The 25,543-nt window shown below is 38.3% G+C and overlaps 1 protein-coding gene across 3 annotated transcripts in view; it reads left to right on the top strand.

Moving 5' to 3' along the window:
* The window catches only part of reps1 (RALBP1 associated Eps domain containing 1), a 181,560-nt gene that overhangs the window by 4,905 nt on the left and 151,112 nt on the right, over positions 1-25,543 (top strand). For all 3 annotated transcript variants that reach the window (XM_066700473.1, XM_066700647.1, XM_066700558.1), the window contains exons 2-3: positions 16,950-17,073; positions 24,174-24,370. In XM_066700473.1, coding sequence (XP_066556570.1) covers positions 16,950-17,073; positions 24,174-24,370 — 321 coding nt within the window. The remainder of the gene's footprint in view (positions 1-16,949; positions 17,074-24,173; positions 24,371-25,543) is intronic.

Below are 25,543 nucleotides of genomic sequence, written 5' to 3' on the forward strand. Positions count from 1 at the left end.
TTTAGCCAATCACAGACCGAAATAACAAATCCCACCCTCCCATTAATCTGCATTACAGCTAATTAAGTGTCCAAATGCAGCATGCAAACTTTGCCACTGATGTGTATGCCCCCACATATATTTTTGTTTTCTTCTCATTAATTGATGCAATGAAATGAACACCCTTTAAATAAACCAGTACAACACATGTGACAGCTTTTACTTAATTTGATTCATGGCTCAAGTGTAGTCTCGGGCGTCTTAGAAGGTGATACAACTGCATGGGTTTATGATAGAATTTTTTACAAAAGCCCAAAATTCTTAACAGTTTTAGCTTATTTTTCTCTCCAAGTGCACCAGATTGATGCATTGAACTGTTAAAACTTACAAAATATTTATTTCCACGCAGTGTACCAATAATAGGGATGTCAAACGTGTTTTAAAATTTAAAAAAATAACATTGCTGACTTGTCATCGGGTAAGATTTTGTATTAACTTAGACATGTACATTAAAAAGAAATTCAACTAAGCTTTTACTCCTCAACAATATGTCTTTTAAACACCAAATACGTCACTTTTTTTTCATCCCCGCTACCATCTTGGATTTTCTTTACTTAGCGCCAGAGCCGCCCGCCGCCATTCACACAGACTGAGCAGCGCTGAGCTCTGGGTGTGCGCTGTGTGTGTATCTTATCGTGACCATGCGTTTGTAAGCATGAGACAATCCTAATGTCATAGGACTTTAAAATAGATTCATAGTGTTGTTAGTATTGCAACAAAATACTGATGGTATACAATACAATGAAAATAAATGAACCTTATATACATGTATGTTATTATTATCATCAACTTATTGGTCATCTTTGTGTCCTGTTAAAACTGCTTATCTATTTCCAGAAGAATTGCAATATGTTTGCAGCACATTTGAAATTGATATTGTAAAAGTATTATAATATACAATTATTTCTTATTCTGTGAGAAAACATACGTGGAAATAAAGAATAGGCTATATAAAATAAAGTTTGTAAGTATAAGTGGTAAGGAAAGTTGGTTGATTTCAAAACCACATTTTATTTTCAACAACAATGCGTCATCAAAGATTTATTATGTTTCGTGCATATTATTAATCAAATTGAAATCAGCATCACCACACAAACCTGCTATGGCACATCATCTTTTCAATTTGTCAATGTTTTTGAAAGCTTATCGGTTTCTGCTTTCTGCTAAACATGTCACTGTGTAAATTCAATCTACATTTTTGAATATACAATTATAATTTCTATAAATGAATACACTAAACCCAGTTTGTACCTCAGTAAAATATATTCCCAAATCTATACGCCACCACTTCACTGTTTTACTTTGTTAAATATATTCTAAATATACAAATCCAGATGATAAGATTTGTAATGCAAAGAAAAATATATACTGCGATTTAGAAACGCCAGGGATCATTTTGTGTGAAGCACATGTAAGAAAATAATAGATTCAGACTATGTATATCCAAATTATTTCGATTATAATCGCATAAAAGGAATGGAGGAGCATAGTTGTAACCTGATCGGGTGTTTTTTCAGCTTCTGTGTCTCGGTGCCAATTTGGAAAACACTTGTTTTCGTTTTTTCGTATGCAAATGCAAAAACACGATTGCTTATATGATTTCTAATATCATATTATTTAAATAAAATGTTTAATTCATGATATATCCAGATATTATTAATGTTGTTTATGTGAATTATCTGAGAATATAGCAGCCATCACCAAACTTCAAATACTGCATATCTAAAAAAGCAAATGTCATCAAACCTGGTAAAATTGGGAATTAACATGTTTCTTGAGAGGAATTTCACAACTTGGCAGTGAAAAACAAACCAACTGCCAAGTACAACTGGAAGTACAGTGAAACTCTGATACAACATTGGTACCATATAAATGGTATGTGATAACCGAGGTACAGTTATAAATATATATAATATAAATATTTGGACAGTGACACAATTGTCATAATTTTGGCTCTGTACGCCACCACAATGGATTTGAATGGAAACAATCAAGATGTGCTTTAAGTGTAGACTTTCATCTTTCATTTTTGGGTAGTTACAACCAAAGTGGGTGAAGTGTGTAATTTCTATACCAATTTTTATAGGTGGTCCTCCCAATTTTAGGGGCTGAAAAGTATTTGGACAAACTAACATAATCAATAATTAAATTGTGAGTTTCAGTACTTCAGTACTCGTGTACAGTGCATCCGGAAAGTATTCACAGCACTTCACTTTTTCCACATTTTATGTTATAGCCTTATTCCAAAATTGATTAAATTAGTTATTTTCCTCAAAATTCTACAAACAATGCCCCATAATGACAACGTGAAAGAAGTTTGTTTGAAATCAAGAAACAAGAAAAGCACATGTATTTAATTATTCACAGCCTTTGCCATGACACTCAAAATTGAGCTCAGGTGCATCCTGTTTCCACTGATCATCCTTGATTGGAGTCCACCTGTGGTAAATTCAGTTGATTGGACATGATTTGGAAAGGCACACACCTGTCTATTTAAGGTCCCACAGTAAACAGTGCATGTCAGACCACAAACCAAGCCATGAAGTCCAAGGAATTGTCTGTAGACCTCCGAGACAGGATTGTATCGAGGCACAGATCTGGGGAAGGGTACAGAAACATTTCTGCAGCATTGAAGGTCCCAATGAGCATAGTGGCCTCCATCATCCGTAAATGGAAGAAGTTTGGAACCACCAGGACTCTTCCTAGAGCTGGCCACCCGGCCAAACTGAGCGATCGGGGGAGAAGGGCCTTAGTCAAGGAGTTGACCAAGAACCAGATGATCACTCTGACAGAGCTTCAGTGTGTCTCTGTAGAGAGAGGAGAACCTTCCAGAAGAACAACCATCTCTGCAGCCCTCCTCCATTCAGGCCTGTATGGTAGAGTGGCCAGACGGAAGCCACTCCTCAGTAAAAGGCACATGACAGCCCGCCTGGAGTTTGCCAAAAGGCACTTGAAGGACTCTCAGACCATGAGAAACAAAATTCTCTGGTCTGATGAAACAAAGATTGAACTCGTGTCTGGAGGAAACCAGGCACCGCTCATCACCTGGCCAATACCATCCCTACAGTGAAGAATGGTGGTGGCAGCATCATGCTGTGGGGATGTTTTTCAGTGTTTTTTTTTTTTTTTTTTTTTTCGTGCATGACTGGGTGTTAACCACATTTTCTACTGATTGAGAGTAGAATTGAATGCCCTATTTTACTGTCATGATGAGTGAATATTGTAGAAAAATTCCACACTAGTATTAATACAGGTTTGCAAGGCCCCATAAAATGATGCTGTTTACAAAGAGGTGGCACTCATGATTCTAATGAAGTGAAGGAATCAGAATGCATGACCTTTTTATTGTGCAAATTTTGCAAACAACTTAAAATAACTTTTTGTAAATCTTTTGTAAACCAACTGGCAACTACACAATGTAAACAATCCCCTTCCCCTATAACTAAAAAACTTTGGACTTCTTTAACAACTGAACAGCATGCAAAGGCCTTGCATAAATATTTAAACAAATAAATATCCTCCTGAAGCCGTCTTTCCAACAGTATTAAGCGGGACTATGTCTTGGGCTAGGTGGATAGTGATAGAGTTTGTAATCTCGATCCACCGTTTGCTTTTCTTGTCGTCGGCAGTCCTTCTAGCAAACGTGTCTTCAAGTGACATCTGACTCGACTTTTATTTTGCTTTTCCAGTGTTACCTGCTGATGTGGAGGACGCTGATCTTAGTTTCGTGCATTAATTATATTCCAAGATATGTTTGCGGCTAAGGTGGTGGAGCAAATTGCTCGTGTTGCAATAATAATAATAATAATAATAATAATAATAATAATAATAATGTGTTTACTGTTATTATCCTGTACAATAATGGAAAAGGCATTAAGTATGTTAACCAATAAGTAGCCGATATAGTTATGCCTTTTAAAAACAAACAAAATCAGAAAGTGTTCATATGCACAGTTTCCGAGGTCCGGAACACAGCGCCGAGTGCTCTAGTGCTGCAGCCCCGACACTGTCAATGCACTGCCATTGGTTTTAGTTTTCTAAACTCCTAAAAACTATCCAAACTACAATGATAATAATCATACACATGTTCATATTGTCCGTGTGCCGTGTGGGTATAACGAGCACGTGTCGTGAGCCCTCAGTATATCAGTGCAGCGTTGAGCCTCCTGCGTATGGAGAGCCAGTGTTGTTAAAAAGTAGGGTTGATAACTATAATATTATATGTTTATGATTATTATGTTTGTAGTTTCGATATGTCGAACACATATTTTACAGTAAACGGGTTTTAGACGATATGTCCAAGAAAAAAAAAAAAACATCCCAGTTTGCTCTACGTGATCTGGACCACTCCGCGGACCACTGTGCCGAGGTCCGAACCACTCGGTCGCAGTGGTCCGGACCTCGGACCACAAAATGCTTAAACCCCTACTGCGACAACTTTAGCCTGACAACATTTGCAGAAAATAGTAGTTTGGTCGTCGTCGGATTTTTTAAAACCGAAGAACCTCCAAACAGCAGACACGGCTCCTCTTTTTGGCACAAGTTCTTGTGTGTCATCACGTTCTGCTTGTTCTACAGCTTCAGTTTCGGAACTTTCAATGTCTATCTTCTCCATCTTCGCCGTCACGCTTAGTAACACATACAGCCTGCGCCCTCACCACAGTGCAACTTTGAAAAGGGACCCCTCTCAAACAGTGTCGCGCCGCGTTCCGAACGTTGGTTTAAGCGATATACACCGGTATTTAAAAAAATCATATCATAACAAAAATAAACACCGGTATACCGCCCAGCACTAACTTGAGGCTGTAATTGTTGCCAAAAGTGCTTCAAAAAAGTATTGAGCAAAGGCTGTGAATACTTATGTACATGAGCTTTTTTTTTTTTTTTTTTTAATAAATTTGCAAAGATTTCAAACACACTTCTTTCACGTTGTCATTATGGGGTATTGTTTGTAGAATTTTGAGGAAAATAATGAATTTAATACATTTTTGAATAAGGCTGTGAAAAAGTGAAGCGCTGTGAATACTTTCCGGATGCACTGTATGTGTCTATGATTAGGCTATATTTTGTCATTATTGTGTAGAATGTAGAATGCTTAGATCTAATATTAAACATTATATTAATAGAATATAAATGTACGTCTAACAGCACATTTGATACATTTTGCTTAAACCCTATTATTTTATGTATTAATGGAAGAAATTAAGTATACCTGTCAAGTGCACATATTATTCCATGAAAACATGAATTAATTTGATAGTTTTAAGTTATAGTAAAAACAATTGTCACTAATTTAGTATCTGTACAGCGTACATTTTGTCTCAAATTTGCATAGCAGTTTATGCTAATCAAATACAATTTTGCTTAGCAACACAAGTTGCTTGATTAGCAATTTAAATTGGTCTACGAATGGTGGTGTTTTTTGTTTAGTTCTCAGTGACATATGATATGTGCATTCTTATCTACATTACTTTGCATGGATTTTAGATTGTGAAATGTATTTTACAGATATTTGCATTCATTGTTATTTAATGCTGGCATGTTGCAGGTATGTGACTGTGTAGATAGTAGCCTGCCCTATGCTCATCACTGCACCCAAGTTATACCACTAAGTCTTCCATGCTTCTCATGTATTATTAGTGTAGTCAAGCCTTTCCAGAATCATACACAGTACTATCCATCTCACAGACTCTGACTGCATTGTTTGTTTAAGTAATGCTTGCATTCACCATTGCATAGGAGAGGAACTGGTGTGCTAATACAAGTTTTAAACTCTATAGATGCATAACATTCAGCATCAGACTCAATGCAGATCATGATGTCTATCTTGACTAATACAGTTTAGTGACAGAAAGTGACTTTCAATACAACTTTTTTTATTTTAACCCTCTGAGCCCCCCCCATTTTCACATGATTTTACTGTTGTCATATTTGTACTTATAACTCTAACTACAAGGGCTAAAGGTAAGTATCTTATATGGACACACTAAGCACAAACGGGAGATTCAGAAAATAACAAATAATTGCTTTTGCCCCACCAAAATTAATACAGAAATCAAAAAATTTAAGAAACAAAAATGCTCATAAGAAAAAAATGGATTTATGGTCAATATAACACTTTTTTTTGTGTGCTCCAGGCAGACTTTTGACACTGAACAGTGAAACTTCAAAGTCTTATGAACTTGTGTAAAAATCTGACCTCCAGAACATAAATTACAACCATTTATATTAGACTACCAACAACCGGAATAACTACAAGTAAAAAAGAATACTAAACAGGGAAACAGAATTCCAAACATCTGGCTTTTGAATATTGTCACTGTAGGCATTACATAGAAACATTCTATTCTTTACAACAGCTCCTGTGTATGTTGATGCAGTAACTCATCCCAGCCACCATTCTGCCATGCCAGAGCACACTGTCTGCAGCTTTCATAGTGCTGTAAACAGACTCAGCATGTATGATTTGTTTTTGAAGGGTATTTTATTTTTTGTGTCGGATTCCATTTTACAACGTTTTATTTGGTTTTCTTGCTGTATTGCGTCTTTCTGGGTTTTTCTGTGAATCGTGTCTATTCAGTATGCGCCCTGGCTTCCCTATGTGCGCTCTGTGTGCTCTCACACAAACACACAGCTGAGCACAGCCTAACTTGCTCGGATATGCCCGCGTTTGGTATCATTGGAAAGCTACAGCCCTGCTCTGTAAGATAATGACAGACCTGTATGAGGGACAGGATTCAGGTAATAGGGCATGGAATGCGGCCCCCCTCTCCCCTCTGGGGTGTCACCAAAAAAAAAATACCCAGTAGCTAAGCTCTGCTTATACGAGTAGGTGGGTTGTATATGCGTTTTCAATGCTTGTTTTGGGTCGGAAAAACTTATTTTAATGAATCTCACAATCCGTGAATCTCTCAAGAAAATGCATCACAAATGGAGGTGAATTGACTCGCTTTTTGCTATGCGAACCCTGACAAAACTTTTGCTGCTGTAAGTAATGAATACCACTTTCTTTTATATTTAGATTTTTGTTGTCTGCTTTGTTTGTAGTATAAAAACTGTCCAGTGCCCACTTCTTAATTTCCTCTGTAATTTGTAATAGCCTTAATTTGAAACTGACTCTTGGAATTATAGTTTCATGAGGCGGATTGGATAAGTTTTATTCTAGTACTTTTGATTGTTGTAGGGTGTTGATATTTGACATTGTTCATGGCTAATTTTGTTTCAATGTAGTGAAACCGATACACCCATGAAATAGCAAGAGGTTCCTCAGGGGACTTGTCCCTGGACACCAAAGGGTTCCGCCACCCGACATGTAATTGTTACCTTATTGTAGACGCATTTTAGAATTAGAGCATGCATCTTTTGAAACAAGAAATGCATCAAGCTTTTGAAGCTTATGAACTGTGAGTATTCATTTCTTGAAAACAAGATAACGATTAGAAATAATATTCTGATTATACATTTAAATGTAAATGTATGTAATATTTTGTGATGAGTTCATCCAAATATGCTATTTGGGTAGAGAAAATAAAAACGGTAAGACAACCAAATTAATACTGAAGAGTTATTATTACAGAATATCATCTCGTAAGGGTGCCATTAAAATCAAACTGATTTAAAATAATCATGCAGCACACTACTAAACGAAATAGACATTTTTGTTGTTTTTATTATGATTACATTAGTAGAAAGTAGGGATGCTGATTATTGCCAAAATTTACAATATTGGCTATCAGGCTATTGCTTTAAAATCGCCGATATTTCTGACTGATGGTGCTGCTTTTATTGCGTCTGACATCCGATTTGTTCTACGCCTTTAACAAAATATGAATGATGTGCATGAACTGTGACACTAATTAAGTGCCATACTGCTTTCTTGTTGATATGTGCTTTGAATGTCCCTGGTTATGTGAGTGCTGGCTGTGTGGACCTTTTTCAAAGTGTGATCAGGACAGCAGAATTGCCATTTATAACTCATATCAAAAGGAAACTCTGCAGACTATTTCAACACGTCAAACTTCATAAATTACCTGAAAGTACAAGTGCAGAGTTTGCATAATTGATCGATTGTCACATTAGCTACGAGTGTATGATTTGAATGGAAAATCCTACTTTTTTTTTTTTTTACAGATAATGCATAAAACCAAAATAAAGCATCCCCATGCAGTTTAAAATAAGTTATTTCTAACAGGAATGGTGTTTTTATTTATTTTTTACAAGCACACGGTTTATATTAATTTTACTTGTATGAAACATGCTAACATGCAGTAAAAGCACCTTCCTCATGTGTCAACATTTATATATTTTTCGGTATATTATTATAATGTTATTATTAATAATTATAAATAATAATAAGGGGTTTAGCTGCTCACTAAACACAGGATCATCTCCAGTGTGCTGCTTTCAGTTCTATGCAATTGACCCATTAAGCCTAATAAATAATGCATAATTTAAATTTATGTTTGATTTAAATGATCCTGGAAAATGCTTGTTTTCAGTTGCAAATTTACATTTGCAAAAAAATCCAAACAGCAGATGTTTGTAACACAAAACAAATGTTTCGAAAAACATTTCCATTATATTAAACAACACTTTGTTGTAAATATTGGGAATAAATAATATAGCAGAATAATGCAGAGTGGTCCACAGCCATTTTTAATCAGTGTAATCGTTTATTTTCAAAATGGTCCAATTCCTGATCCCAAACCCAACTTATCATTGCGGATGCAGTACACACAAGTCTCAGGGACTGAACACACAAACACACTGGCTCGTCCATCCACCTCCCTTCACTTATGCCCTCTCTCTACACTCCTCCATACCGCACCACCTTTACTCCATTAACCCTTTATTGGGTGTTGTGGCACGCTACAGTATTCAAATATTTGTCAATTTCTATCAACAGAAAAAAATAAATAGTAGTGATTGTCATGTAACGAACCTTGGAAGGTTTGTAAAAACCTCCGAAGGTCTGGAGAATGAACGGACGTTTGAACCTTCGAACACAGTCCTACCCAATATTATAATTTATCCTGTCGCAGTTTTTAATAAATCCTAACACAATTTATAGGAGAAAAATTTAACAGTTATCAAAGTCAGTTCACACAATATGAACGTATATAGGCTATATGTCATCAAATACGTCGAAATAGCACATTGTTTGTATAACGTTTGTATAATCATGAAAAAAAACTGTTTAGCACCTTTCAGCAACTATACACACCCTGTAAAAAAAAAATAGTGCCATTCACTCTTGCTACTGCAGCTTCAGTCACTTGCATAGCTCTCAAGTTTTCAAAACATCAATGCGTGAGATTTGTCACACTAAACAATTTGGTGACAGATACAGCTCCTGCCGGCAAAAGCATGATCCTGAGGCAGTGTGTGTTTGTGTAGAGGAGAAGGGGGACACAGGAAATCTTTGGGCAAATGCGTGAGAGTTTTGTGACAATGTGTGAGAGCGTGAGATGGAGCCTCAATGCTTGAGACGAGTGAAAACGACAACCAAAGAATGTTATTGTATTGCTTCTGATGTGTCAAAGTGACCTTCACTCACATGAGGAAAATTAAGCCATATGCTCAGCAGTAGTTAAGTTTTGTCGACTGTTTGTCTGGGTATTTGCTGTGTCAGTTGCACAGAGAATGTCAGATCAGTGGAACGTCAATCCTAGCAACGGGCTTAGCACAGACAATGCTGCTACTCCATTGCTATGAAAATGTTGGAAGCTCTGACCTCATGTTTTAAACGGGGCATTTTAAATCCATGAAGTTCTTTCTGCAAGTAGTCCATATTTGCCCATACATTAAACATAATGTTTCAGGGTTTCCCGCTGTATTTAAAAAAGGGGGGTGCCTCAGTTTTTATTTTGCTTTTGTCTTGCTTTGCGTGTGCTGGAAATGTATTAATAGGCTATCTCTCAGTTGCACTTGTTCTCCCGGTGTGTTTGAGGGGAAAAAATAAAAAAGCTGATTCTAGCTTTCTAGTCTTCATAGTAATGTAAATGTAATACATTTATGTATAATTTGTCTTTTGTTTACCCTGTTCAATATAGAAGCTCAGTTTTATTATGTTTGTTGGGGGTTTCAAGGAGCATCTTATTACAGGAGCGATTATGTGATGCACCAGTACATCTACACACAGTGTAACGATAGGCTATTATCATAACCCTGGCTCCATGAAAATGAAAGACAGCCAATACCTAATGGGAAGAGCCGTCTCACATGCCAATCAGTGAAAACCTGTACCAAAGCTGCCCAATAGGGGCCCTGCTGGCAGGAGGAAGACCCGCCCCCGTAGTCTATGAAAAATCTCGTCCACTTCGTCAGGAAGGTCATCTGGTCCAGCAACTCCTGAAGAGTAATGGCCGTCTTTCTTTTTCAGGGAACCGGGGTTATGATAACCTATCGTTCCCTTTCAAATCGAAAGACAGCCATTACCTAATGAGAAGCCTATACCAGAGCTGTCGTGAGTCCTGACACCTGACTAATCCTAAAGCCATAATGACAAGGATAGCAGAGCCTCATAGAGCCTGAGGGCTAGCAGTTTGAAGTACCTGGGAGCCCATGCTTGGGCACAGCCGTTCCACCATGTTGAGGTGGTAGAACCTTGTGAAGGTCTGTTTACTGGACCAGGTCATTGCATTGCAGTGAACCATAATTGTCTCGGCCACCGGGAGCCGATCAGGAGAACTTGAGCTCCTTCCTGGCGAATCCTCTCCAGTGTAAGAGGAAGAAGTGGCAGTCGGGGGAAGGCATACAGCAGCCCTCAGTGTCCCCATCTCCGAAGGTCAGGGACTCTAGCTGCGGGGACTCCAGCGGGGACTCCAGCGAGGAGAAGACTGCGAGGAGACGCTGCACAGCAACAACAGGCAACCGTGACGATCTCTCCGATCCCTGTCCTGCTCTCTCCATCTTTTCAGCATGCACCTGCGCGCCATTGCTTCCCTAATCCCTCCAACCTCATCTCTCTGCCTCTCCCCTCCTCCTCCCTCCCCTCTATTCCACTCTCTGGGGGACACTCAGCTTCCAACAAGGCCGACTTCATCTCCGCCTTCGTCTCCCACCAGTCTCTGGATTTCCTCTCTCTCACCGAGACATGGATCTCCCCGGACAACTCTACCACCCCTGCTGCCTTATCCTCTCTGTTCGTCTTGTCCCACTCCCCTCGTCTTACCGGGTGGGGAGGAGGAACAGGGCTCCTGCTCTCCCCTTCTCTCCTCTTCTCTGTCCCCCCCCATCTCTCCTCTATTACGACCCACAGCTTTGAATTCCATGCAGTGGAAATCACCTCAACTTCTCACCTCTTCTAGTTCTGTACTGTCCACCTGGTCCACTCACCTCCTTCCTGGATGAACTCGACTTTCTTCTCTCCTCCCTCTCCCCTCGCTGTCCTCACCTACCATCCTCCTGGGAGACTTCAACATCCACCTCTCCAACTCCTCCCACTGTGCTGGATTTCTTCCTCTCCTTCACTCCTTTAACTTCTCTCTCTCCCCGTCTCCCCCTACTCACAGGGCAGGCCGCCAGCTTGACCTCATCTTATCTAGAGGCTGCTCCCCTTCAACACTCTCCGTGACACCCATGGACATCTCGGACCACCACTTCATTTCCTTCTCCCTTTCCCTCCCCTCCCTCCCCACTCCACCCACTCCCTCTGTCACCTTCCGCCGTAATCTCCGCTCTGTCTCACCCTCCACCCTTGCCTCCACTGCCCTCTCATGTATCGTCCTGCCCGTCCCTACCCTCCTCAGCCTTGGCTCTCTGCTGTTCTCCGCTCAACCTGAACTAGTCTGCGTGCCACCGAACAGAAGTGGAAAAGGACCAAACTCCCAGCTGCCCTCGAAGTCTACCGCTCTCTACTGTCTACATTCTCCTCCTCACTCACCTCAGGCAAGAAGTCTTACTTCCAATCACTCTTTGAATCCTCTGTCAACAACCCCCGCAAACTGTTCTCCACCTCCTCCTCCCTCATCTCTCACTGCTGACGATTTCGCCTCCTTCTTCTCCTTCAAGATTGCAGACATTCGCAGGCTCTTCAATACTCCACCCTCCTCTCCCATCACACCCAAACCTCCCACCGATCAAGCTTCCTTTTCTTCATTCTCACCTGTCTCAGATGCTGAAGTTTCTGCTCTCCTCCTACGTCACAAACCTACAACGTGTGCCCTGGACTCTCTCCCTTCTCACCTCTTCCAAGCGACTGCTCCTGATCTTCTCCCTTTTATTTCCTCCCTCCTCAACTCCTCACTCCTCTCTGGCTGTTTCCCCTCTGCATTTAAACAAGCTGCTGTCATCCCACTGCTCAAGAAACCAACCCTTGACGCCACCTCTCCTCTGAACTACCGCCCTGTCTCCCTACTCCCCTTCCTCTCAAAGACATTCGAGCGGGCGGTCCACCGTCAGCTCTCTGACTTTCTGTCCCAACACTCACTCCTTGATCCTCTGCAATCTGGCTTCCGCACATCTCACTCCACTGAGACGGCTCTCCTGGCAGTCACTGACTCCCTCAGCTGTGCTCGGGCAGCCTCCCTCTCTACAGTCCTCATCACTGGTCCTCTCCCGCCTGGACTACTGCAACTACTACCCGCCCGCTCCAGCTCATCCAGAACTCTGCAGCTAATTTGGTATTCTCTCTGCCACGATTCGCACACCCTACTCCCCTGCTCCGCTCCCTCCACTGGCTCCACTTCTCTCCATACATCTCCTCCAGACCACTGCGCTCCTCCACCGCCAGAAGACTCGCTCTACCTCTTCTCCACTCTCCTTCCTCCAGAGCCCACTCCTTCTCATCCCTGGCCCGTAAATGGTGGAACGACCTGCCCACCGAATTCAAAACAGTCCTAGACCTCATTCCGACGCTTACTCAAGACGCATCTTTTCAGACAGCTCAACAATTTGGAAATAACACTCTGTAGAGGATTAGCAAAAATTAAACTGGACTCCAAAAAGCTGGTGAGCACACTTCTCAAAACTTTAAGGTGATCGCAAGCGAAAACGGAATAAAGCACATTCGCAGGCAGTTGAAAGAAGAAATGGCAGGGACCTGCAGTCAGGAGGAGACTCTTCACAGATGCCGGGGGTGGGTATTCCTCCTGCCTTTCAGTTTGAAATACATGTCCAAAACTGAAATGAGGAAATTAATAATAAAATGGCTGTAATGGACACCTCAAAATATCAGCTTTTAATACTCCGGCAAGAGAATCTACAATATGCCCATATATGCTACAGTGTAAAGTTCTGTCATTTTGTGGTTAATTATACAAATTGCATTAAAATGAATGGTTCAGTTGCTAAATATTTCCTAAAATACATCCAATTAAATTTTAGCCTGGAAGGCTAAAGGCCACTTGCTAACATGTTTGTTTGTTTGTTTTAATGATGTAGCTAGGTTAGTAGGTGTCAAAATAAATTGTATCTATTCTTTATGTTGTAGCTGATTTGTAGTTGACAGAGGGTATCAATGGGAAGAAATCTTCATCCTTATTTTACAAGTATTTGTTTAACAGGATTAAACAAGTGACAAATTAAGCATAAATGTTACCCTTACATGTATCCTGGAACTTTTTTATACTCTAAATCACTTAAGATGCATTTTACAACGTATAACAAGATAATTTTCAAGTTCATTTATGTACATTTAACTTGTTCAAATGTTTTCTTTTTAAGAAATGGATCAGTACATTTAAGGTAATTCAGACCATTCAAATCAAAATCTTTAAAACCTTTGCTATATAGGGCAATTCCACGATAAAATGACCCTGGCCATGGAAAAAAAAAAAGCCTATATCAAAAATATTTATTTCTCAGTTTTTACTAAAAGGTGTATATTTGTGCATTCTGTATTATTTTGGATGAATTTGTGCCTTTTCTTTACTTCGCAGCCATTTAAAGTTACTGTTGAAAAATAAAAAAGCAACATTTACAGAAGTCTAATTTTCATTCATTTTTAGGTTTCATTTATAGGATACATGTTTTATTTATACATTTGTAAATATGCCCAATTGGAGCTCAATGGGTATGTAATACCAAGTTAATAATAATACATTTGACAGAAAAAAGGAAACTATTTTACAGCCATTCAAAATAATGGTGTTTATAAATAAAACCAATGTCACATCCATAACGTTTTCTTGGTAAATTTTGTATGAAAGTTGTATGATAGACTAAATTATTTTCAAACTTTCTATGCAAAGCTAACTTTTTTGAACTTCTGTTATGGATAAAAACTTTTACTCATTATTCATAACAATTTCCCAAATTAGCGTTATGGATGTGACCGTTATGGACGTGACAATAATGTCCCTATTGATTTATTGATGTTATTGCAAATAATACGTCTTACGAAGTAAAAGCAAAATACGAATTGCATCACTTATGGTAGCACGTTGTCATGCCATAATTCATATTAACATCACAGCACCAGACTACTGGCAGTCGTTTTAATAGGGCAAGTTTTTATATATTTAATCTGCTTTTCAAGACTGCTCCTTTGTCTGCCTATAACTTTAATAACTTAATGAAAAATGAGTGGCAATGAGTTAAAAAATGCGTGTACATGCAAGGCATAGATGTTGTAGAATATCGCCTAAATGAAATGCATACCTTTCATCTGAAACTATGTCCGGAACCTAATCACATTTCACGAGAATTGAGAATCATACTTTACAACATGGAATGTTATCGCTTTTTGTTTATGAGTAGGAGAAAATAGATACTTACATAAACAACAAAAGGCGATAACATTACGTTTTGTAAAGTGTGATTCGCAACTCCCATGCAATTTGATTATATCCCGGTCTATACCAGGATTTTAACTTCTTTAAAAGCTCTTAACATGATTTCACTATAAACTTTGCATCGTAACAATTCACTTTTTTTTTTTCTTTCAATTTGAAAACAACAACAATATGGATGCTACCACTTTAATGTTTCTTTTATATATTTTTAAATCCCGCTGTTTTTTTTTTTTTTATCTCTCACTGACACTGGTAATTAATCACAGAATGTCAGAAAACACTGCATTCTTTCAAGGAAGATTACTACATTCAATATCGAAGAGTATCTTATTACAGGTAATCTACTAGACATTTTGTGGGTCTGCTCACAGAATTTTGAGATGCGTATATTGAAAAAATAATGATGCCGTATTTGTTTGTTTTGCCAGCAAAGGAAGACAAAGGCTGGATTGGGGCTGAGCAGGTTGTCAGGAAACTGCGATGCACAGTGTGTTCTGACACCTTATTATCAGAACCAGTATTCACTTTTTCAGCAATTTGAGCTACAGTAGCTCGTCTGTTGGATCGGACCACACGGGCCAGCCTTCGCTTTCCACATGCATCAATGAGCCTTGGCCGCCCATGACCCTGAGGCCGGTTCACTGCTTTTCCTTCCTTGGACCACTTTTGATAGGTACAGACCACTGCAGACTGGGATCACCCCACAAGAGCTGCAGTTTTGGAGATGCTCTGACCCAGTCGTCTAGCCATCACAATTTGGCCCTTGTCAAAGTCGCTCAGATCCTTATGCTTGCCCATTTTTCCTGCTTCTAACACATCAACTTTGAGGACAAAATGTTCACTTGCTGCCTAATATATCCCACCCACTGACAGGTGCCATGATGATGAGATTATCAGTGTTTTTCACTTCACCTGTCAGTGGTCATAATGTTATGGCTGATCGGTGTATATATAAATCCCTCATTGTACATGTCTTTTGTTTATTATTCTGCATTATTTTGATCAAATTGTTCTTACTATTCACATATCACGTTTTAAATATTTAAAAACATGAATACACATTTAAATACTATAATAAATTGGCTTTAACCAGAATTTTGTCTTGATTTCAGTTCATCTTGGCTTCAAATGACAATTTAAAGTGTTTTTAAAGAAAGATTTAAATACATTTCCTAAATGGAGTTCAGACAGCGTCACATCCATAACGCTGCACTTCGAGTTATATTATGAAAATATAAAAAACCTGATATTATTTTTGGGAGCTGCTAAGTTGTCCTAACAAAATGGCATTAAATGTTCTGATGGTAAGTTCTACAAATCACAGACTTTTGAGAATAATTTAAGTGACCTAGCAATCCTTGTCCATTTCTGTCATATCCATAACGCATGTTTTATTGGGTGATAAACTAATGGTGAAACTTTGAACCTTGAAATTTTAACATGACACAGTTCAAAAAGCACATTATCTAAATAGTGCCTCATATTTAGTTATTTGTTTAAATGAGCCCTTGAATAAGGCAACAAATTTGCATTTTTGTGTGCAAATGTCACATCCATAACGCTGGAATTGCCCTATAAACACATTTGATACGTTTGTGAAACTGCTTTAAGCCCAAACCTGGTTCCATTCTATATCATGTCTAGTGCTTTACAGTACTAAGTTTCTTTATTCTCTTTCATTTTGTATCCTTGTTGTTAAGAAAATAAGAAATAAATGGTCACATCCAGAAGGGAGAGTCTTGCATTGTTCTAGGGTTGCTTTTCCTCCATTATAACTATGATCTTTTTACATCCTTAGTGGTCCATTTGAACTAATCTACAGCCAGATTACTGCTTATTTCTTTGGTGGAAACGTGTTCCAGGAGACGGATTGTTTTACTTTGTGTCTTTATGAAAATTGCACCTGGGAAAGAAGGTTGCTTATTTCATGCTGCTTTGGGCACTATTCCAATTTATTGTAAAGGGCAAAAAGAAATAAGCAAATATAGTTGAATAATTCTTATGTAGTTAATGTTTTAATTCAAAGGTATTTCAATTTTATTTAAAAAAATTCTGGATTATTAAAAAAATAATAATGAGTTGAACATTAAAAATACTCAGCACTAGTACTTTACCTTCTTTCCAAATGTAAATACAATTTAAGAAAGTTATCTGAACTTATTGTTTGTCTTCCAGATCACCGAGCTCTGTGGTGCAACTCGTCTTGGATATTTTGGCCGTAGTCAATTCTACATTGCATTGAAACTCATAGCTGTTGCCCAGTCTGGATTGCCACTGCGGGTAGAAAGCTTAAACACAGGTAAGTGAATACAGCTAAATCTAGTAAAAAAAAGAAAAAAAACAGTGAACAACTTTCCCCCCCTGAGAAGTCACCTTCTATCACAGTCCTGTCCTGTTAATACACTTAAGCACCTCTGACATTGGACATTTCCAGTAATTCAAATATTGAACTTTACTTTATGGAGTGTACTTACAAATATATTAACTAAAGTGTGTATCTTTTCCTCTCTGACGATTCGATATGCATCTTGATACACTGTCACCGATAAGATACAGTTAAGATACGATTCAGCTTTGAGTCAGTTCAATACGATAGAATTCGATTTGATACAGTGTGATTTGGTTCAACTGAAAGTGGTTGGATTTAGAAATACATTCAATTTAATTATTTTCATAAGTTAATTTCATAATTTCATTCATTTCATTTCAACTAAGGGGTAGAAATGTACAGACAGTGGTGGAACTAGAGTTTTATACATGGGGTGGCCAAGGCTACTTCAGGGGGTCCATTAGACCATGACAGAAAATTAGTGTGTTACCCTAACCTGGCATCTAAGGAGCATGAATGAATCCTATGATTGCTGATTAGAGGTAGAAGTGATAATTCACTTAACCCGGAGTTCTTCAGTGTGGCACATAGTGTGGTCCAAAAGGGTTACTTCACTAGAATTCTTTAACATACTATGAATAGTCAGTGTCTCTACCTCAGAACTGCAGCTCAATTTCTTTCTCCCTTTCTCTCACTCACACACACACACACACACACACACAGGGGTGGAAAGTAACGAATTACAACTACTCTCCTTCCTGTAATTGAGTAGCTTTTTTGAGTATTTTTCCAATGTTGTAATTTTACTTTTATTTAAGTATGTTTTGAGTGAAATATTGTACTTCGCTACTTTTAAAAAGGCATTCGTTACCAAGTACACATTTTGTAGGCTGTCATGAAAAAACTAAATGTGTCTGACAGACAAATAGACCAATAAATTAAGGTCCAGCATCCCGCCCACAACACTAGAGTAGAGTGAACATTTTTTAATCGAAATCGAATATCGATCGAAATGAGCGTTTCATTTTGACCATCGAATTGAAAGACGGGGTTGCGCTTTATTTATCTGGCTTCGCCAAACCAAAATGAATTCAAGTATCAGCAGAAACGAAACTACAGCAGACGGTAAATATCTCTGCGTTTGTGTATTTCTCTGGCTTATCCATTCTTATATGTCACTAAAAATTTGAATTAAATATCTATATGGTGTTCCAGCTGTGAACTCCTGAAATGTAATAAGTTACAAACACTTTCTTCTGCAACCGCGGGACCTGCAGTTTATGTGGCAGGATATATTGAATACAGTATAGCCGACAATCTGGGCTTCGTAATAACAATTAGTCATTGTGTAAGGGTTCGTGTTTAGTCCTGAAACAAGTATATTCATATATTATTGTCATTTATGTATTGCATTTGCAGATTTGCACCTGCTATAGCGCTCTTCTACCCTGTGATCGGCTCAGCAAGTTTCTAACTTTGGAATTCAATCTCGATCTCGTTGCAAGCCCAGGTCTCTGGATCAGTGCTTTGATCAGTCACCTGTTTGATCATTAATGCTAATTATTTTATATTATAGGCACTGTAGTGTTGAAAAGCGCATTTACTGTATTTCTGTACGCAGCTGTAACTGAGATGGAGCCATTTCAAAGCGCTTTCACTATATAATACTATAGGCTATGTAATATTTCAACTTCCTGCTAATGTTATAACTGGTTCTTTGTTTTATAATTTGTTTATGTCTTCTAAGATTATGTGCATACCGATTTATATAGTGTATTGTGTAAAGTTTGTTTTATTATTATTTTTCTTGTGCATGTATATGTGCATGTTTTGATACGCAGTTTAATAATCTCAGCTGATACAGCTCCCGTCTGCCTGTCCTCTGATCGGCTCAGCGAGTTTCTAACGGTCCTGGAATTCAATCATGACACTCCAGAAAAACTGTTCATGCAAATCTAGAACTACTTAAAGTTCATTAAAGTGTGTTTCATAAGCCCTTACTGTTCATTTACTGTTAATACTGTTATTGTTGATTTCCTGGCTGGCAGTGTTAAAATAGTTGTTCGATTTTTGTCAAGAAAGGTTATTAATTTAGAGAGTGTGTGAAGAAAAATAACAAGTACATCATTCTTCAATGTTGACAACATATCAGACAATATCAAAAATTACAAACCTGTACTCTTTTGGAAAGAAATGTTTCTGTAAAATACAGGGGACAGACTAAAACGCATAACAAAACAGAATGTCCAATGACAGGAGCACGGTCTATATCTTCAAATCCCACACAGGAATCCTAAAATCCTGAATACGCTTTATTTAAAATAACCTAATATAAAACATAAAATTGTAATGACATGGAATAACAGGCCTGGAATGAATTAGTGTTATCTACATTGATGAACACTGCAAGTTCAACCTTATCAGAAAATGATCTGTGTAAATGGGCAACTGTATGTAAACTAATGCAATATAGATTAATAGGCAGTCAATCGTATTTGTGCTATGTTTTCAGTATCCCAGGCCGGTTATTTTAAAGAAAGTATGTTCAGTATTTTAGGATTCCTGTGTGGGATTTGGAGATATAGGCAGTCCTTCTGTTTTCCCCATTGTAGTCTATGGGCATTCAACTCCCCATTATAGTTAATGGGTGTTCCGTTTTGTCATTCATTTTAGTCTGTCCGTTGTGTTCTATGTATGGTGGTGTTGTGATTTTATTTGTATGTATTTATTTAAATATCAGCTACAGCCATTTAGAAATAATAACACAAACTTTTCAATCAATAAAACGTTACATTGTTACATATCTCTGCATATCTCTGAGCTCTCAATTACTTAATTGAACCCTAAATTGAACTAATAATTTCCTGAATCAGTGCCTTTTCATTATTTTAAACAACCCTTTAATTACCCAGTTTAAATAGTCATATCTAAGCAGATTTTTTCTTCAGTTAAGGTTCAATTACATAATTGGGAGTCCTCCAGGACCAGGATTGGGAACCACTGCTTTAAGGGGACAAGCGGACCCAAACCATGCCAGGAAAATGCCCCCCACAGCATTACAGAGCCTCCGGTCCCCCTCACTGTAGGGGTCAAGCAGTCAAGCCTGTACTGTTCTCTTGGTCTAGCCAGTTGAGCGTGTTTGTGACTGAAGCTCCTGCCATTTGTGCCCAAATAATGACCCATCTTTCAAAGTCACTTAGATCATTTCCTCTTGCCATCTTGACCCAAAATCAAGGTCAACTGGGCCTGCTCAGCATCTGTATACATGCCACAGAGCATGATAGGATGTTAATTGCTTAATTGTATCATGCTGTACACCTGTTTGGAGGCATCTGCATTCGTTATGTTCATCCACTAATTTATTCAGGTTTTTCCTTTAATTTGTCACCCACCTGTGTGTGTGTGTGTTAGTGTTGGCTTAGAGATCATGTGACGTGACTTTTTACTTTTACTTGAGTAGTGTTTTTTAAACCAGTACTTTTACTTCTACTTGAGTAAAATTTCATCAAAGTAACAGTACTTCTACTTGAGTAGGATTTTTCAGTACTGTTTCCACCTCTGCAAACACATCAACTACCAGTTACTAGTTACATCATGGCTATCCCTGTGGTAATCTTTTGAGTAACGTTAACAGATTGATAATAACAATTGTTCGTTTTGAGTTCAAGTACGAAAATCTAACTGAGTTAATGGATTTCAAATTGCTAAATGTTAACTTGCTGAACACTGACAACTGTAGCCTACTGAGATGTCAATCAGCATCAAACTACCAGTAGCGAATGTAATTTTAGGGTGGCACCTGGGATGGCCAATCAGATGTCAGGGGTGCGCAGTGCCACCCCGGACACCCCTCTGGGTCCGCCAGTGTGTACAGACTGGCTATTTCCCATACAATTATTATGACAGCCAATTTAATACATTGCAAAGTCTACAAATTGAGGTTCTCAAAACTAAGAACAAAAAAAAGAGACTAAGATTAAGTTTATGATGAATATAAAATGACAAATGAGCATGAATTCTGTTCTAGCCCACATGCTGATTAACACTGATCCAACACTAACAACTAAGAACATGCCCTGTGTACTTAAACCCCATTCACATTTAAACGAATGCTGGATTTTTGGTGGCATTTTGTTGCCGGCAAGGTCTGTGTGAAAAGGTTTATGCTGGCATTTCGACACCAGCATTTTTCCACGGGACCTAGCCTAAATGCTAGTATTTTTCAGGCAAATGGGTCTGTGTGAATGGTGAAGAGCAGGAAAATGAATGCCGGCATATGATGTGTCACGCCCTTGATGCAGTATGTTAGTTAACTGTCGTAACAAATCAGAATAGGGGTGCAAACATGGCAGAGGTTGAAAATTTGTATGTGTGTTTATATGTATATTTGTATTTGTAAATGTATATAATGCTAACTATTGTTACACATATGTCAGAAGTTATATTCCATTAAATGATGCAAAATATAATGTCTCTATAGATAGGCAAATGTGTTAGACTGCATTACAGTGTACACTGACGGTAGTTTTTTAAAGTTATTTAATTTTATTGTAAGGCAGTAATGTGTAACTTTAACATTGATTGAACAATCAATCAATTGCAGATCTGCACACCCAGACTATTGGTATAAACACAAAATAATGTCATGCTGGTAGCCAAGAACATAAGCTTTCAAACAAGGTGCGCATTGTAGGAATACAACTTCTATGCACAGGAGCTGTGCGTAAAACTGCCAAATAATGCTTAAGAGGGTGTATATAACAGTATATAACTCTGAAATGTACATTATTATTCAGTTTTTGGTTACCTAAACTTAGTTTTTTAACCTGGCAGTTTACCTCTGTACTATTTCAGGTTATTTATTGGACTTGAGCTGCTTAAATTTCAATAAAAACTACAAAAATGGGTGTGTTCTAAAACTTGTGTACATATGTACATGTTCCCATGACAACAAAGTGCACTTGGTGTAGAGAAGGCATTTTTTTTCCCTTCAATGTTTTATCGGGTTAATGAAACTAAACACAAAAAAATGTACAGGCCCAGTCGGGCCTGTGGGACATGGTGAATGTTGAACCCTGCTATATTTTTCTCAACCTTTGTATTATTATTTATTTCTTAGCAGACGCCCTTATCCAGGCCGACTTACAAAATATAAGCGCAATACCAAGTGCAAAAATAGTGTAGTACAAGGCATAACATATTACAAATTCCAATTCATATAATACAGTGCAATTCAAAGCATAACACATTTTACAAATTACAATTTACACAATATATGAGGTCTTACATCCTGGAATGTAAAAGCTGATAAGTGCAGACAAGATGTTAGGTCACAGTCAAGGACCAGGGGAAGGGAGCATAGGGGGAATCAAAATAATACGAGTACTAGTAAAGCAATGGCAAGTAGTATGATAAACGTTGTATAAGTGCTATCTTACAGGAGAGTAAAGGACTAAATTACAAGTATTGTCTGAAAAGATGTGTTTTGAGTAAGTGCTGGAAGGAGGTCAGGGACTCTGCTGTGTTGACTTCAGTGGGAAGGTTGTTCCACCACTTAGGGGCCAGGGATGAGAAGGAGCAGGCTCTGGAGGTAGGATAGTGCAGAGGAGGCAGATTTAGTCTTTTGGCACCAGAAGACCGCAGTGGTCTGGTCTGGTGCAGTGTGATCGAGACAGCGGTAAGTGAGGGTCAATGTCTTGAACTGAATGCATGCTGGTATTGGGAGCCAGTGGAGGTAGCGGAGCAGTGGAGTAACATGTGCGAATCGGGGCAATCAGAAGAGGGAAAGGACAGGAAGATCTGGGCATCATCTGTGTAGAAGTGGTAAGAGAAACCATGGGATGCGATGAAGGGGCCCAGGGAGCAAGTGTAGAGAGAGAACAGGAGGTGACCCAGGACCTGGCCTTGGGTTACACCTGTAAGGAGAGGTTGGGGGGTGGATGAGGAACCTCGCCATGTCACTTGGGAAAGAAATGCAGAGATCTGACGGTGGACAGCACGCTCGAGGGTCTTTGAGATTAAAGAGAGTAGGGAGACAGGGCAGTAGTTCTGAGGAGAGTTAGGGTTAAAGGTAGGTTTCTTGAGGAGTGGAATGACAGCAGCTTGTTTTAAATGCAGGGTGGAAACAGCCAGTGAATAGTAAGGAGTTGAGGAGGGAGGATATGAAGGGGAGTAGATTGGTAGCAGTTGCTTGGAGGAGGTGAGTGGGGAGAGGGTCCAGGGCACACGTTGTAGGTTTGTGACCTAGGAGGACAGAGGAAAGCGCAGAGGTGAGAATGAAGAAAAGCCTGGCAGAGCATCACCAGGGAAGAATCCCAGCATATGGTGATGTCTATGTGTTCCAGACTTCAGGAAGTCATGGACTGCAAAGGATTTGCAACCAAGTATTGAAATTACCCCACACAGCCCTAATTAAATCAATTAAAACCCTTGTCCTACCAACAAAGTATAGCTTAATAGTAAAACCTATTGTCCCTGACACACATCTTGTTGTACCCTATCTTTTGGGAGTGCAGTGGAGTGTGCTACAATATTGTATTTTGTGTGCATTTAAGTATGATAGGTCAACAAGCTGATGTGGTTTATAAGGTTATATGTACTATTACAGTCTAAACTACATTTCACAGCTGTAGTAAAGGAACAATCCATCTGAACAAAGGATATTCTAGAATATTCTTAGAATATCTTTTATTCTATACTATAATTAATCATGTATCAGTAAAATTTAGAATGTGTAAATTGTCTATTTGCAAAAGTTTTCTTTTTAAATTGTATTTAATTGGGGAAAAAAATGATTTAATGTTTCTTTTCCACATAACTTGGCAACATGATCCATTTTGAAAAGGCATGAAAAAAACCATACAGCTGACAATTGGTTTTAAAAATAGTCACCCTCTCTTACCTCTATATTTTATGCAAATGATTTCCTGAATGCATGAAGAATTAGAAGCCGAAGAATAGAAGTTGTGACTTATGATACAAATTTCTATTTTTGTTGACAAAGCTGTAAACTTTTTTTTTTTTTTTTAAACTTATGGCTGTCAATATGACTTTTCCCTTGTTCTCTTCAGTCAAGGATCTTCCTCTGCCTCGATTTGTGGTGGGAAAAAATGAGCAGGAATCCCGGCATGTAGCAATGTATTCTGATTCAGAAAACCAAGGAACATATTCTGCGGTGATTCCTCCTCCTCCTCCAGGCAGAATTCAAGCCAAGAAGGTCTCGGGGCATGAGGTAATTCCACCTCATGTACCTACAGCAGAGCCACAGGTAAACTGAACAAATAGGTTCCTGTTCCTTAGATTACCCCAGTAACACATCTGTTTAAAGTTATGTTTTCATCAACCCTACATTTTTAAATGCATTGCATCTTGTATATAAACATATAAAATACAAATCTTAATATTTTACACTGGTAACTGCAAATGTAGCCTATATTGCACCCCAGATGCTGGAAACTGTTGTGAGATAACCTGCTGCTTTATGGAAACTATTACTCAGTGAATCTTTTTTTGTGATATTCATTGATATTATAGTTTACCAATTTTGAGCAATGGTGAACTTAACTTAATTCAAGTCTATAACAATTGTGTATTATATTTGAATATGTTTAATCCAAATATAAAAGTAACTTGGCATGATCACTGTTATTACCAATAGGTAATGGGGAATATGTAATTAATACTTTTGTGGGGTGATGAATCTAGCTAGCTAGTTATTTGATCACCCTTCAAGGACTGACCTTTAATAAAGACCCTTCTGAATCAAGAAAAAATACATTACAGGGTCATGCAGGCAAGCAGGGGAGTGACACTACAACATCTCTTCAACTCAAATTGAACACAAACTTGATGACTCCATACCCAATCAATACATATTGGCTGAGAGTCAATCAGATTAGCCAACACAGAACTCAATGCTTTTGTGCCTGCAGTTCAGTGTTCGGCTACAAAGGCCCAATTACCAAAAGGCTTGTCTTTCTTATGCTTTAACAATTAACCTTCTGTGCATTTTGTCAATATGTTAATTGGAATATTATTGTACATTTAAATATATTTTTTAAATTACATCAGACAGTTCTCAAAAGACCTTTCATACCCAATTCAACATCAGAAAAAGAATGCTGGCTTTTTATTTATTAAAGATCAAATGTATCCCTGTAAAGGTGCTTTTATTTCCATTTATGCTTCTATTTCATGCTTAATGTCAAAACAGATCTGTTCATATTACAAAATACAGGAGAATACTCTATATACTGATATGTATAGCACAATGTATCTCTGAGTGTATATTCTACACCAGGGGTTCCCAACTGGCAGACCGCGGTCCAGATGTCAACCCCGAAGGCATTTCTTCCTGACCCAGAGCTTATTCTATGATCTATCTTTCTAGTAATTTTATTGTCATCAATACATGTTTATTTTGTCTAATTTAAATACACAT

This window comes from Amia ocellicauda, chromosome 1 (genome assembly GCF_036373705.1).
Source record: "Amia ocellicauda isolate fAmiCal2 chromosome 1, fAmiCal2.hap1, whole genome shotgun sequence".
NCBI lineage: Eukaryota > Metazoa > Chordata > Actinopteri > Amiiformes > Amiidae > Amia > Amia ocellicauda.